Source organism: Sus scrofa, chromosome 1 (assembly GCF_054392235.1).
Source record: "Sus scrofa isolate SSC_HxYL_T2T_F1_AM1 chromosome 1, Sscrofa_HxYL_maternal_Yorkshire_Landrace_v2.0, whole genome shotgun sequence".
Taxonomy (NCBI): Eukaryota; Metazoa; Chordata; class Mammalia; order Artiodactyla; family Suidae; genus Sus; species Sus scrofa.
The window spans coordinates 192,533,667-192,550,817 of NC_139383.1; the positions used below are offsets into that span (position 1 = coordinate 192,533,667).

The 17,151-nt window shown below is 40.5% G+C and overlaps 1 protein-coding gene across 4 annotated transcripts in view; it reads right to left on the reverse strand.

Moving 5' to 3' along the window:
* NID2 (nidogen 2) overlaps positions 1-17,151 on the reverse strand; it is a 73,604-nt gene that overhangs the window by 21,566 nt on the left and 34,887 nt on the right. For 2 of the 4 annotated variants that reach the window (XM_021101914.2, XM_021101921.2), the window contains exons 9-10: positions 1,567-1,710; positions 343-471 (exon numbers count right to left, since the gene is read on the reverse strand). In XM_021101914.2, coding sequence (XP_020957573.2) covers positions 343-471; positions 1,567-1,710 — 273 coding nt within the window. Of the gene's footprint in view, positions 1-342; positions 472-1,566; positions 1,711-16,385; positions 16,822-17,151 lie in introns of those variants that run through there. The other 2 variants (XM_021101930.2, XR_014818860.1) reach the window with 2 other exon arrangements.

A 17,151-nucleotide genomic window follows, 5' to 3' on the forward strand; every position in this document is an offset into this window, starting at 1 on the left:
GAAAATACTTGCTCTACCCCTTACTTGTGCGAGTTACCTTTAAGTATCCTTCATAAAAACCTGTTTATGAAAATATACTTAGTAGCATCCTAAAGAAAAATATCTATTTAGATAAAAACAACACAACAACCACACACACACACACATACACAAAACAAACAAAACCAAGAACCCACTAAACAGGGTTAAACTGAGCCATAGATTTTGGTTATTTTGATCTCAATTGTCTATTTTCTAGAAAACCATACAACGGAGCTTCTGTACAGAAGAGGAAAGAGTAACAGGTCAAAGAATAAGGTTCAGTGTGACTCTGGCCACCAAGAGCGTGGTGTGGACACTCACAGACACAGGTGTGCCGGTCGTCTACAAACTCGTAACCACTCCGGCACTGACACCTGTAGCTTCCTGGCAAGTTGACACACACAGAGTTGGGGCCACAGCGATGGAAGCCAGTCGCACATTCATTTACATCTAAGAAAGAATAAGAACAGAAAGGGCCACTTAAATCAAGGGTCCCACAAGTGGAGGGTCTGGCAACTCCATGTTCTCTCACCTCTAAGAGGTTTCAGTGGGACTAGCCGTTGTAGACTAAACAGGAGTCAAAGTGCAGGCTGTCTAAGCACCAGATGTAGATGCATGTTGCAGGTCGTCATCAAAATAAACATTTATTTCAAGCCGTTCAAGTCTGGGCCCCAGGGAGACAGTTTTTGAACAAATATGCTGAGAATTTTTTAAACATTTAAAACATTCTGAATATTTAGAAGAAAAATACAGCAAAACCATTTTTCTTTTAAAATATAAAGAAATTTCCACTACTGCTTCTTAGGATGCAAGAGGTGAAAGAAACAAGTGAATGTCTGAAATCTGAAGGTAGCCAGAAAAAGGTACTTTTTAAAATAAATGTAAAAAATACTTGAGACAGCCTTAAAATCACAACATTTAAAAATGGGAGAAAAAAGAATGTATACATACATGTGTAACTGGGTCACTATGCTGTACAGTAGAAAAAAAAATTGTATTGGGGAAATAATGATTAAAAAAATAATAAAGCAAAAAAAGAGAACACAAACTGGAGTTCCCATTGTGGCTAAGCAGTTAATGAAACTGACTAGCATCCATGAGGACATGGGTTCGATCCTTGGCCTTGCTCAGTGGTTTAAGGATCTGGCTTTGCCATGAGCTGTGGTGTAGGTCGCAGACGTGACTCAGACCCCAAGTTGCTGTGGGTCTGGCGTAGGCTGGCAGCTACAGCTCCGATTGGACCCCTAGCCTGGAACCTCCATATGCAGTGGGTGTGGCCCTAAAGACAAAAAGACCAAAAAAAAAGCAAACCATCCAGGCATTGCCATAGACAAAGGTTTTCAGAGCCCTAGCCCCAAATACTCGCACCTCCAAACTATCCTCTTAAACCTAAGAAGAATAGACTTAGTTCCTAAATAATTGTGTTTAGATGAGCAGCTGCTAAACGCCTCGATCCATGGAGATGACAAAGCAGACAGACACTTGTCTTCTACAGACCTAATGCAGAGGGCTCTACAAAAGAACAGGAGAGCGTATGGCTCTTACCCACGCAGCGCCGGCCGTCTCCCTGGTACCCGGATGCACACTCACAGGTGTAGTCTACACCTGTTGCTGGATGACACTGAGCTGTGGTGGCACACGTGTGGCTCCCATCATAGCATGGATTCACTGGGGCGGGCTCTGAGTCCCCTGCATGGGAAGAGAGGAAATAAAAAATCAAAAGCACCATCTGGCTGTCATAAAGAGAATGGCACTGACGGAAGAAGGGCGAGTTCTGGGAACTGGCGGTACACTTGGTTTGGAGACCACCTGGTGACCTTACTAAAGGATTAACATCCAAAGTGAGGGTGGATTATCTGTGTTGCAGTTTGAAAGTCCCAAACAGCTTCCCGTTGCCTACTCTATAGACAACTGATCTTTTCTTGTTTATGGTAGGTCTATGTCCAAGAAATAAAAATATCCAACATGGTGGCATCCTCTTATTTAAAAGTTCTTTTGTCATTTTGTTCTTTTATGATTCTCAGGATAATTCTGTGAGGCAGGCTGTCCTTCCTTTTATTGGTAATTTCCACTGATAAGGAAAATAAGTGAGAGGAACTGGAAAAATTGCCCAAGCTCACAAAGCCAGAAAGCAGTACAGCAAGGACTCACATTCAAAACTGCTGCCTCTAAATTGGGCAGTCTCTTACTAAGTGCTCCCTGATTTTGACTATGGGTCAAAACTCAATTAATGAGAAAATCTTGCCTTTTTAAGATGTTTGAAGCCAAATCAATAGGAATGACTTTTGCAGTGTTTGTTCTTTAGGATAAACCCTGCCATGGCTCCAGCCATCCACTAGGTAGTGGTGACATCTGAAATCTTCTCTAAAGAACTTTACTCCTAGATAGAGTGTAATAGTAATGCATATTAAGCACTTATTCTAATCCCTTTACATGTATTATGCCATTAAATCTTCATGGCTTTACTTGTATGGAAGGTATTACCATCATCTTCATTTCACTGCAGCAGAGAGAAGCCACATTACCTGCCCAAGGTCACACAGTCAGAAGAGGTGGATGGGTCAAAAGAGCTGGGCAGTCTGGCTCTAGAGCCCATCCATGCTTTCCACTATTGTGTTACATCCACCACCACAGGAGCTCCATGAAGTCATTAATCTATGCCCAGAACATGGAGAAGGTGGCATTGGAGAGAATCCCAGTTGCCCAGACTGGATGAATCTATGAACTCTGGGCACTTTGTTTTACTTCTGATTCCACGGGTGTAAAATGAGAGTAAAAACAATGCCACTAGCACTGCTGAAGAAAATTAAGAAAACCCAGTGCCATGCATGTGAAAGGCGATTCCCCCACAGGCAAGCCAACCCAGGCCCCACTGACTGCATTCCTTCCTCCTCAGCGGGGCAGAGGTTTTAGCTTCATCTCTCTCCCTTGAATTCATTCCGATCTTAGATCCAAGAGATTCCAGGAGCCCCACCCAAAACTCCCAGGCTCTCATCAAGCCACCCTGCTCTAACAGGGCTCCTTCTAAGTTATGATCATGTAATTTCTGGGCTGGGGTCTCTGTCTTGACAGCCAGCTTGGTACACAAGTCCTACCTTGCTGTCCATGGTTCTCTCCTGCCCCAGAAACCAGCAGCCAGGCATCCACAGTCAGACATCCACAGTCGGACCTTGGCAGTTCCACTGGCTTTAACTTCCTCGTTCCACCTCCCCCCCGGACTCCCTCTCCTCTCACTCTGGCTCATTAACATCTCCCACCCCCCACCTCATGTGGGTGGGCCTCCCCCAGTAGCTTTTGGTCCAGACTCAAGTGCTTGCTACTGCCACCTGCCTCATAAGTAGACTTCCTTAGGATGCCTGGCCACTGCCCAGAGCCACTGCCCTGCCCACGTTAGGACCCTTCCAGGTTCCTCTGAGTCTGCTGTGAATGGGGTACCCTGGCTGAGTGCCTGATGGGACACCTTTGCTTTCTGGTAAACTCCTATCACTTTATAAGAAACACCATGTGTGGTGCTGCAGCGGAATATTCTCATACTGATTCCCTGCATCAGGATGTGGAAATAAGGAAGGCTGTGGGTTTATCCACAGTTCACCTCAGTGATGCTGGCTGGAATAACAGAACCTTTGCCAGAAAATAGGACCAGTGGTGGCTCTGGCCTGTTTAAACATGATGAACTTAAAGTGCCTCAGCACAGGCCTCGCTCCTCAAACCACTCAGCCATCCTTGCATCCTTGGACATTTCCCATCCCTCCCCCCCTAGATCTCTTGCCAGGAGGGTTGTGGTTGGGGGGTTAACTTAATGGAATCAGCCAAGGTCCTAAGTCAGTCCCTGGCGTGTCCTGCAGTTAAGAACAACAGGGTCATGTCCTCACCAAGGCCCGGGGAGACAGGAACCTGATCATCCTCCATTATTATCTTCCACACGTAGGACGAAGATTTTGTACCAAATGCCAGATCTTCCCAGCCAAAGGGAGAAGTGAGCCTTGAATGCTTTCAGTTTATAAACACAAATGCCTCGCCTTTTTGTTCAGTACTTTCCAGCATCAAAAGTTCACCGTGACACATTCCAGCAGAGACTAGTGAGTGTACATAATGTCAGGAGCTTACCAAACCCGTGAAGTGTTGAAAGGAAAAAAAAAAAAACAGCACAAAAGTAAGCCTGCAAACTTGGACAGGATACAAGCTTACCTGAAATTGAGGAGAAAATGTGCATAATCACCTCATACTGATTTAAAAGAGACTTCACTGAAAACATGGCCACTTAATTTGCAGAGCCCAGTACAAAACAAAAAAAATGTGGAACTCACTGTTCAAAAATGATTGTTTCAAGTCGGTGACAGGAGAGCTTTAAATCAAGTGTCAGCCCTTCAGAGCCTACAGTCCTGTGCTCAGAATCTGGTTTCCAAAAACACTATTTTAAAAATCCATTTCTAGAAGTGTTTGGCTCTTCATTCTCTATGCCTCGTTAGCTTTTCTCCTATTATGGTAAGTAAAGAGCTGTATCCTTCTTAAGACATTTTCTGTCTCATCCCCTTGAACAGCTTGACTCTCTGACAGAGGATCTGGAACTAATTTACTCATTTAATCAAGAGGGGAAGAGTGGTTTTCCTTAAAGGAACAGTCTGTTCAGCTTCAGTGCATGGCGCTCTGCCCAAGCTCCCCTCAACTGGTGAGTTGAGCCTTGAAGTGGGTGCAGGAGCAGGGGAGCATTCCTGCAGCTGTCCTGCGACCCCACCAACACCAGCCAGCCCGCACTGGAAGCTCACACCCTTGGGGAAGGCGAGGGACTGGTGGCTGGGGAGGGGCAGGGGCTCAGGCCCTGACTGCTCCTTGGGAAGGCTGCCTCCTAAACTGGGCAGCCAAACTGGGAGCTCCCAGGTGAGGGGGGCAGCTGTGTTCTCTCACATGCATTCCAAGCAGATAATTGCCCCTCTCAAGAAGGGAAAGGCTCTGAGATACTGCTACGTACTGAGAGGGGAAAGAAAAGTGGTTGTATTTCTGCTTTTGTTATTTTCTTTTTTTCAGCTGCACTTAAAGTTTATTTTTCAACAGATATTCAAAATATTTAAGCCATAATCCTATCACAGCTGCAGATAGATGGTCAATTAACAAGTTATAGGCTTACATTCATTCTCACCAAAATGTCTCCATCATTACCGTCTTTATTTTGAGAGTATTTTTCATGCTGATGATTAAGAGCATACAAGTTCACATACATTTCACTTACCAAAGTAGTTTTCAAAGAAGTTTCTAGGCCCAAAATATAACAGATGTTAACTGATGTTAAATTCTAAAAGTATCCTTTCTATAACGAAACTCTTGCAACTAATAGAACACTGACTTATTCCAGAAATTTTAATCTACTCATGAAAAACAATTTCTTTTGTCGGTGTTTTTGTTATTTTCTTCCCCACTTTTCTCCTATGCAGGGAGAATGAACAGTACTGCTGTTTTACATACGGATGAGTGAGCAGGGGTGAAACACAAAGGGGAAATACCCCATTCCTTCTTTTAAAACTGGTCCACATCATGAGGCAGTCCCAAGGCCCGTGGAGTCCACGTGGAGCAGCAGGGTCATTAGGGGGTAAGAGCGGGCTCTAGAGCTGGTGTTGGGTTTGAGTTCCAGCTCAACACCTACTGGCTGTGACCAGGCAAATTACTTCATGTTTACACCTCAGTCTCTAATAACGTGGGTAGTCATCTTCTATCGGATACAGGTTGTTGTGAAGATTTAATGAGTTAATTCACGCAAGGTACTTAGAACAGTGCTTGGTACCAAGTAGACTGTCCTTTGCTGCTGCTATTATCATCATCATTGTCATTAATTATTTGTCCAGGCTGTAAGGGAAAATCACTATTCTAAATACAAATTAGCAACTTGGTACCTCCCAGTTTGCTGGCTTTCTAACCCTTTGCTATCCCTTTTGGTATGTCTCTAGGAAAAGTACACCCAGAGGTCTATCTTTTCGTTAAATGATTCCAGAATCTGAAAGGGACTCTGGCCTGGGTGGTTCTCCCACTAGTTAATTACTCCTTTTACAGATGGAATGCCTACACCCAGCAAAGGGCTGAACTGGACATTCAAAGGTGAAGGTCGCTTTCCCCACCTGTTTTTGTTTAAATTTCTCTTGAGAAATAGGCAAGGACAATCTCCTCCCTCCGTTTGACATGCATGTTTCTGTTAAGTTTTCATACTATTAATTCACTACCTTACAAGCCCATCTTCATACTATGCCTGTGCCCAACCAAGTTTCCTAAAACCAAACCAACCAACCAACCAACCACAGTAGCAAACTCGGGGTTTCCATTCAAGTCACTTCTACATCCCAGAGCAGAGCCCCGTCCTCTGACCTTCATCTCATGTTATCTTATTGCTGAAGTGACACTTGCACAGGGAGCCCGAGGAGGCTGAAGGAGCCCTTGGCTCCAGGGATAAAGCGCAGAATCTCCAGCCAGTTATGGAATCTCCTCTCAGGGTGTGGTTCTGGGCTCAGCATGATCAATACAGAGGTGAACCAGGGAAACACACTTTCTGCTCATGTGCCTCTTGCCTTCTAGGGGAAAACTGCCTGTTGGTTTTCAATATCAAAATGCCCCCTTGATCTGACAAGGTCATTCCCCATCTGTAGAATTCCTTGATTTCCCAGGCTCATCCTCTGGCTTGCCCAGAACATTTTAAAAAATTTAATATACTTTATATGTAACATACTTTTTTGGCCATGCCTGTGACATGCAGAAGTTCCTGGGCCAGGGATCGAACCCACAGCACAGCAGCAACCCAAGCCACAGGAGTAACAATGCCAGATCTTTAACCCACTGAGCCACCAGGGAACTCTGGATATACTTTATTTTTTTACAACAGCTTTAGGTTTACCAAAAAACTAGGCAGAAAATACAGTTTCCATAGCCCCCACTTCCATCAATTTGCACCATTTCCTCTCTTTAGTAACACCCTATACAAGCGTGGTACATTTGTTATAAATGATAAGCCAATATTGATGTATTATTATTTACTAAAATCGATAGTTTGAATTGCAGCATACCCTGTGTTGTACAGTTCTATCGGTTTTGACAAATGTATACTGATATGTTTCCACCATAACGGTTTCATCCAGAAGAGTTCCACTGCCTTAAAAACAGTACCATCCAGAAGAGTTCCACTGCCTGTTCATCCCTTTCTCCCTTCTCCTGAATATCTGGCAACCACTCATGTATTTACTCTCTCAACAGTTTTACCTCTTCTAGAAAATCTTAAATCACACAGCATGAAGACTTTTCAGACTGGCTCCTTCCACTTAGTAATATGCATGGTTCCCCATGTCCTATAGGACCTTGATAGATCTAGAACATTTTTATCCACACTGTCAATCCAGCTTCACAGGTGGGGTTAAAGATGACTGGACTAAGAGAATCATTGCTTTACAGTTTTGGTCTGTTTCCCTCAGCTGCTTTTTCAAACTGAGATATAATTCACATACCACACAATTTACCCTTCTAAAGTGCAGGCACCATGCAAATGGAAATAGAAAAATGTGCACAATTAAATGGTTTTTAAAACATTCACAGAGTTGTATAACCATCAACCATGATCAATTTTTTGGGTGTGTCCTTTTTTAAGGCCACACCCACGGCATATGGAGGTTCCCAGGCTAGGGGTCGAACTGGAGTGATAGCCACTGGCCTACACCACAGCTCACGGCAATGTGGAATCAACCCACTGAGTGAGGTCAAGAATCAAACATACAACCTCATGGTTACTAGTCGATTCGTTTCTGCTGCCCCACAATGAGAAATCCCATGCCTATTTTTAATTAGAGTATTTATACTATTGAGTTGTAAGAATCCTTCAGATATTCTAAATAAAGTCTCTTATTAAATGCATGATTTGTAAATATTTTCTGCTGTTCCATAGGTTGTATTTCACTTTGTTGATAATGTTCTCTGAAGCACAAAAGTTATTCATTTTGACGACACCCCATTTATCTATTTTTTTCTTTTGTTACTTGTACTTTTAGCATAATATCCAGGAAGCTGCTACCAAATTCAGGGTCACAAAAGTTCACTCCTATATTTTTTCTAAAATTTTAATTTAACTACATTAAAGTCTTTGACCCATTTTCAGTTAATTTCTGTATATGGTGTGATATCCATCATCACTCTTTTCTTTTTACGAGTATTATTCAATTTTACTGAAATGCCTGTTTGTCGAGAGATAGATTTTTAATAATATTTTAACATTTTATACTGTTTTACAATTAGGGAAAATGCTTTCATGTATGTTTGCATGTGCAATTTCAGTTTTTTAAGTTGAAGTAAAGTTGATTTACAATATTATTTAACTTTCGGGTGTACAACATAGTGATTCAACATTTTTGTAGATTATACTCCATTTAAAGTTATTATAAAATATTGGCTATATTCTCTGCCCTGTATAATACATCCCTGTATATTATTTTATACATAGTAGTTTTTACTTTTTAATCCTCTACCCCTATTTTGCCTCTCCCCCTTCACTCTCCTCACTGGTAACCACTAGGTTATTCTCTATATCTGTGAGTCTATTTATTTTGTTATATTTTATTTAATCATGTTTATTGTTAAGATTCCACATATAAGCAACAGCATACAGTATTTGTCTGATTTATTTCTCTAAGCATAATACCCTCCAAGTGTGTCCACGTTGTTGCAAAATTTCATTCTTTTTAATGGCTGAATAGTATTCCACTGTGTGTGTGTGTGTGTGTGTGTGTGTGTGTGTGTGTGTGTGTACACACCACGTCTTCTTTACCCATTCATTTGCCGATGGATACTTGGCTTGCTTCCACATCTTGGTTCTGGTAAATAATGGTGCTATTAACATACAATGCCTATATCTTCTTGAATTGGTGTTTTCATTTATTTTAGATATATAACCAGGAGTGGGATTGCTGGGTCATACAGTAGTTCTATTTTTAGTTTTTTTTTGCGGAACCTCCATACTGTTTTCCATAGTGGCTGTACCAACTTACATTCCCACCAATAATGTATTAAGGTTCCCTTTTTTCTACTTCATTGCCAAAGTGTGTTATTTGTGTTCTCTTTGATGACAGCCATTCTGACAGGTATGAGGTGATAGATAGCTCATTGTGGATTTGATTTGCATTTCCCTGATAATTAGCAATGCTGAGTATTTTTTGCCTCTTTTTAAAGTTGAGCTGTTTGATTTTTTAAGACATTAAATTGTATGAGCTGTTTGGATATTTGGATATTGACCCCCTATCAGACATATGATTTGCAAATATTTTCTCCCATTCAGTAGGCTGTATTTTCATTTTATGGATATTTTCCTGCACAAAAGCTTTTAAGTTTAATTAGGTCCCATTTGTTTATTTTTGCTTTTGTTTCCTTGCCCTGGGAGACAGATCCAAAAAATATTGCTGTAATTTATGTCGAAGAGTATTCTATTTTTTTCTTGGATTTTTATGGTTTCTCATGTTATGTTTAGGTCTTCATTCCATTTTGAAGTTTATTTTTGTATATGGTGTGAGAAAACGTTCTAATTTTGTTCTTTGCATATAGCTATTCAGTTTTCCCAGCACCACTTATTGAAGAAACTGTCATTTTAGAAGAGCGATCAAGATGGTGGAGGAGTAAGATGTGGAGCTCACCTTCTCCCACAAACACATCAAGAAAACCATCTAACACGTAGAACGATTTGCACAGAACATTTACTGAATGCTGGCAGAAGACCTTAAGCCTCCAAAAAGGGCAAGAAATCCTCCACATAACTGGGTAGAACAAAAGGGGGAACAAAGAGAGCAAGAGAGAGAGAAAAGGAACCAGGACAAACTAGCACTGCTGAGAGGGAGCTATTGAAGAGGAAAGGAATCCACACTCTGGGAAGCCACCTAACTGGTTGGGAGATCAGCCGAGACAGAGGGACTTCAGTCTTGAAGAAAAGCACAGCATCTGGACTGAGAAGGGCAAATCAGAGTGAGAGCCACACAGACCATTGGTACCACCACCCCTAGACAACACAGCCTGAGACACTTGGGTGGGGGCTGGATGTTGAAACTCAGGCTCCAGAGGTCAGTTCCAGGGAAATGACTCAGGTTGGCTGTGCAGAGGCAGCCTGAAGGGCTAAGGAGCAGTGTGCCATGGGCTGAGCACCCCAGCTGAGGGAACCCAGGAGGAAGTCTGGGCCCACAGGAGAGGCAAGATGCCATTGTTGGGGAGGGTGAGAGGAGGAGGGGCAGACCACCATAGGAATATTTTTCCCTGTGCACTCACAGACTCTCAGAGGGCGGGGCACCTCTGGCATAGGCTATGGGTGGCGAGGTACCACTGGTGCAGTCTACAGGCAACAGAGCGCCTCTGGTGCTGGCTATGCGTGGCTGGGAAACTCTGGTGTGCACTAAGGGATAAGCACAAAGTGGCACCTCTTGCATGGTCCACAGGTGGCAGGGGCAAACCACAGCAGTCATCACAAACACCAGAGGCAGGCATGGCACAGCCCCACTAGGGGTCCATGGACAGGACCATGGTCCCAGTCACTACAGAGGTCGGCACAGAGGAGGGCACTGCAATTGAGCACCACCCATTGTTGCTCTCACTCCCCTGGGAACATACACACCCTGCTGCTGCCACTGCCAAATGCTCTGGGCACTGCCTATATCTGCCTGAAGATCACTGTCACTTCCAAGGGCCCTGAAACTAGGAGCAGCCTGTACCACTTTCTCATGGGTCCTTGCCACTGTCAAGGGTCAGCAACCAGGCACAGGCTACTAGCCCCGCCCATTGCCTCCTTCTCCCTGGGAGCACACAGAGCAGCCTAAAAATAAAAGTAAGTCATTACAAAATACCCAGGGGCCCTTAGGCATATAAATAGCCCTCCAAGACTACAGTAATTTCCGTCCCTAAACTCACAGAATAAGAAAAATATAAGCAAAAGGAAGACGCTCAGGAGCCATTCCCAGTTAAAAGACATATTTCACCTGAAGGAGCAAACAGTGAAAAAGACCCCTGCAGTCAAACAGACACCAAGTTCAAAAAGAAGATAGTGAAAATACTGAAGGAATTAAGAATGGCTGTGAATAGTAATGCAAATTACTTTAGAAAGGAACTAGAAAATATAAGAAGAAGCCAAGAAAAAGTAGAAAAAACTCATTTGCAGAGATGCAAGCTGAGTTAAAGGCACTGAAGATCAGAATGAATAATGCAGAGGAATGAATTAGTGACTTGGAAGACAAAATAATGGAAATCACATAATCATGTCAGCAGACAGAAAAGCAAATAAAAAAATGAAAGCAATATATCAGGTCTATGAGATAATATAAAGTGGGCCAATCTGCATAGTAGGGATTCCAGAGAGAGAAGAAAAAGAAAAGGAGATTGAAAATATATTTGAGGAAATTATGGCTGAACACTTTTCAACTCTAAAGGAAAAAGACATCAAGATACAGGAATCACAGAGGGCCCCAAGCAAGTTGAACCCAAACAGGTCCACACCAAGACATATTATAATAAAAATGGCAAAAGTTAAAAATAAAAAGAGGATTCTAAAGGCAGCAAGAGAAAAACAAAGGCTTAATTATAAGAGAACCCCCATAAGGCTATCAGCTGATTTCTCTACAGAAACACTACGTGCCAGAAGAGAGTGGCAAGACGTATTCAAAGTTCTAGAAGGGAAAAATTTGCAGCCTAGAATATTCTACTCAACAAGGATATCATTTAAAATAGAAGGAGAAATTAAGAATTTCTCCAACAAACAAAAAAACTAAAAGAGTACAGCAATACTAAAACCATTCTAAAATAAATACTGAAAGTGCTCCTCTAAATAAAAAAGAAAAAGAAATATGATGGAGAAAATCACAATTGGAAAGCAATTACTTAAATAAGCCAATATACAGATCTAAAAGAAAACAAAAGCTATTGTAAAAACAACAATAAACACAAGGAACAGCAAAAGGACAAACACAAATATTTTTAAAAGGACTTTAAAACCATAAAATGTGGGGAAGGAAAGTAAAAAAATCTAGACTCATTTTTTAGAATGAGTTTGAGACTATATGACTATCAGGCTAAAGCAAGCAGATATAAGAAGAGATTAACATACTTGAAAAACAGGGCAACCACAAATCAAAACCAAATATTACATTCACGAAAACTAAAAAGAAGAGGATATAAGTATAAAGGTAAATCATCCAAACAAAAAAAGAAAGAAAGAAAGGAGAAACATAGAATAATCTGGAAAACAAGGTTTAAAATAGCGATAAATACATATTTATCAATAATTATCTTAAATATCAATGAACTGAATGCTTCAATCAAAAGGTACAGAGTGGAGTCCCCATCCTAGTGCAGTGGTTAATGAATCCAACTAGGAACAATGAGGTTGCAGGTTTGGTCCCTGGCCTTGCTCAATGGGTTGAGGATCCAGCATTGCTGTGAGCTGTGGTGTAGGTCGCAGATGTGGCTCGGATCTGGCATTGCTGTGGCTCTGGTGTAGACCGGCGGCTACAGCTCCAATTAGATCCCTAGCCTAGATCCCTCCATATGTCATGGGTGCAGCCCTAGAAAAGACAAAAGGACAAAAAAAAAAAAAAAAGGTGCAGAGTGGCACACTGGATAAAAAAGCAAGAGCCTACAATCTGCTGTGTATGAGAGACTCACCTCAGGACAAAGGATACATATAAATCGAAAGTCAGGAGATAGAAAAGGATATTTCATGTGAATGGAAAAGACAGGAAAGCAGGGGTTTCAATACTCATATCAGACAAAATAGACTTTAAAACAAAGGCCATAAAGAAAGACAAAGAAGGACTCTAATGATAAAAGGATCCATTCAAGAACAGAATATTAAAATCCTCAATATATATGTCCCTAATATAGGAGCACCCAGATGCATACAACAAACACTAACAGAAATAAAAGGAGAAATTGATGGGAATACAGTAACAGAAGGAGATTTTAACACCCCACTCACATCAATGGACAGATCCTCTAGACAGAAAATCAATATGGCAACAGAGATCCTAAATGACACAACAGAAAACTTAGACTGAATTGATATTTTCAGGTCATGACATCCAAAAAAATCAGAATATACATTCTTTTCAAGTGCACATGGAACATTCTCAAGGACTGATCACATACTGGGGAAAAAAAAACTAACTTCAACAAATTTAAGAGTTACAGAAATTATTTCAAATATCTTTTCTAACCACATTGGCATTAAACCAGAAATTAACCACAGAAAAAGAAATGAGAAAAACCCGACCACATGGAGACTAAAGTACATGCTACTGAAAAACCCAACTGGTCAATGAGGAAATCAATCAATATCATACACCACATTAAAACAAGAAAAGACAAAAAACACATGATCATCTCAATAGATGCAGAGAAAACATTTGACAAAATCCAACATCCAGTTATAATAAAAACTCTTACCGACATGAGTATAGAGGAACATACCTTAACATAATCAAAGTCATTTATGACAAACCCACAGTCAATACAATACTCAACAGAGAAAGGCTGAAAGCCTTCCCACTAAAATCTGGAACAAGACAAGGATGCCCACTCTCGCCACATTTATCCAACATAGTATTGTAAGTCCTAGCCACAACAGACAAACAAAAGAAATAAAAGGTATCCAAATTGGAAGAGAAGAGGTAAAATTGTCACCATATGCAGATGACATGATACTATATATAGAAAACCCTAAGAGCTCCACACACACTATTCAAACTGATCAATGAATTCTCAAAGTAGCAGGATACAAGATTAACATTCAGAAATGGAGTTCCCATAGTGGATTAGTGGAAATGAACCTGACTAGTATCCATGAGGATGTGGCTTCAATCCCTGACCTTTCTCAGTGGGTTAAGGATCTGGCATTGCTGTGAGCTGTGGTGTAGTTCTCATATGCAGCTCAGATCTGGTGCTGCTGTGGCTGTGTCATAGGCTGGCAGCTGCATCTCTGATTCAACCCCTAGCCTGGGAACTTTCATATGCTGCAGGTGCTGCTCTTAAAAAAAAAAGAAAAGAAAAAGAAAAGAAAAGAAATTAGTTGCATTTCTGATACTAACCATGAAATCTTAGAAAAGGAATTTAAAAATACAGTACCTTTTAAAGTCACATCCCCCAAAAAAAATTAAATACTTAGGAATAAAACTGAATGGGGTGGTGAAAGACTTATATGTTGAGAACTACAAAACATAAATCAAGGAAATTAAAGAGGATTCAAAGAAATGGAAAGATATTCCATGATCCTGGATTGGAAGAATTAATATTGTTAAAATGGCCATACTATCCAAAGCAATCTATAGATTTGATGCAGTCCCTATCAAATTACCCATGACATTTTTCACAGAACTACAACAAACAATTCAAAAATTTATATGGAACCATAGAAGATCCAGAATTGCCAAAACAATCCTGAGGAACAAAAAACAAGCAGGAGGAAGAACCCTCCCAGACTTCAGACAATATTACAAAGCTATAGTAATCAAGACAGTGTGGCACTGGCACAAAAACAATTACACAGACCAATGGAATAGAATAGAGAACCCAGAAATAAACCCAGACACCTACGGTCAATTAATCTTCAACAAAGGAGACAAGAATATAAAATGGGAAAAAGACAGTCTCTTCAGCAAGTGCTAGGAAACCTGGACAGCTGCATGTAAATCAATGAAACTAGAACACACCATCACACCATGCACAAAAATAAACTCGAAATGGCTTAAAGACTTAAACATAAGACAAGACACCATCAAACTCCTGGAAGAGAACATGGGCAAAACATTCTCTGGCATCTACCATATAAATGTTTTCTTAGGTCAATCTCCCAAAGCAATAGAAATAAAAACAAAAATAAACCAATGGGGCCTAATCAAACTGACAAGCTTTTGCACAGCAAAGGAAACCAAAAAGAAAACAAAAAGATAACTTACAGAATGGGAGAAAATAGTTGCAAATGATGCAATCAACAAGGGTTTAATCTCTGAAATATACAAACAACTGATACAACTCAACAACAAAAAACCCAACAACCCAATTGAAAAATGGGCAGAAGACTTAAATAGACATTCCTCTAAAGAAGGCATACAGATGACCAACAGGCACATGAAAAAAATGCTCAACATAACTAATTACTAGAGAAATGTAAATAAAAACTACAATGAGGTACCACCTCACACTGGTCAAAATGGCCATAATTTGTAAGTCTACAAATAATAAATTCTGGAGAGGGTGTGGAGAAAAGGGTATCCTCCTTCACTACTGGTAGAAATGTACACTGTTACAACCACTGTGGAAAATACTACAGAAGTACCTCAGAGAACTAAAAATAGAACTACCATATGATCCAGCAAGCCCACTCCTGGACATATATTTGGATAAAATTTTCATTGAAAAAGATATAAGCTCCCCAGTGTTCACTGGAGCACTATTCACAATAGCCAAAACATGGCAACAACCGAAATGTCCATCAACAGATGAATGGATTAAGAAGATGTGGTATATATGCACAATGGAATACTATTCAGCCATAAAAAGAACAAAATAATATTACTTGCAACAGCAAATGGATGTAATTAGAGATTCTCATACTAAGTGAAGTAAGTCAGAGAGAGAAAGAAATATACCACATGATATTGCTTATATCTGGAATCAAATATATGGCACAAATGTACCTATCTACAGAAAAGAAACAAACTCATGGACATGGAGAAGAGACTTGTGGTTTTTAATGGGGAAAGAGTGGCCTAGACTGGAAGTTTGGGGTTAGTAGATGTAAACTATAGCATTTTGAATGGATAAGCAATGAGATCCTGCTGTATAGCATAGAGAACTATAATTACTTGCCATTGAGCATTATGATGGATGATAATGTAAGAAAAAGAACATAGATACATATATATGTATGTATATATGACTGGGTTACTTTGCTGTACAGCAGAAATTGACAGAATATTATAAATAAACTATAATTTAAAAAAAAAGTATATTCTTGCCTCTTTGTTGTAGATGAATTGACCATAAGTGTGTGACTTTATTTCTGGGCTATCTATTCTATTCCATTGATCTATCTGTCTGTTTTTTGCCAGTACCACACTGTCTTAATTACTTTCGTTTAGTAGTATAGTCTGAAGTCCAGGCATGTGATATTTCCAGCTTTGTTTTTTTTTTTCCTCAGGACTGCTTTGACTATTTGGATTTTTTGGTGCTTCCATATAAATCTTATTTTTTTTCTAGTCCTGTGAAAAATGTCCTGGGTATTCTGATAGGGACTGCATTAAATTTGTGTGCTGTTTTGGTTGGTATGGACATTTTAACAATATTCATTCTTCCAATCCAATAACACACATATCTTTCCATTTCTTTGTATCATCTTCAATTTCTTCCATAAAAGTCATATAGTTTACAGAGCATAGGTCTTTCACCTCCTTGGTTAAGTTTATTCCAACATATTTTATTCTTATTTATTTTATTATTTTTTTTTGTCTTTTTGCCTTTTCTAGGGCCACTCCCACAGCATATGGAGGTTCCCAGGCTAGGGGTCGAATTGGAGCTGTAGCCGCCAGCCTACGCCAGAGCCACAGCAATACGGGAACCAAGCCACATCTGCCAACTACACCACAGCTCATGGCAATGCCAGATCCTTAACCCACCAAGCAAGGCCAGGGATTGACCCCACAACCTCGTTGTTCCTAGTCAGATTCGTTAACTGCTGAGCCACGACAGGAACTCCGATTTATTTATTTATTTTTGTCTTTTGTCCCTTTAGGGCCACAGCAAATGGAGGTTCCCAGGCTAGGGGTCTAATCAGAGCTGTTGCTGCTGGCCTTCACCAGAGTCACAGCAATGCCAGATCCAAGCCACGTCTGCAACTTAAACCACAGCTCACAGCAACACCAGATCCTTAACACACTTAGGGAGGACAGGGATCGAACCTGCAACCTCATGATTCCTAGTTGGATTTGTTTCCACTGCACCATTATGGGAACTCCCCTATTTTATTCTTTTTAATGAGATTTTAAATGGGATTTTTTTTCCTGCTTTCTCTGATAGCTCATTATTATGTGTAGAAGAACAACAGATATATGTATGTTAATCTTGTATCTTGCAACTTTACTGAATTCA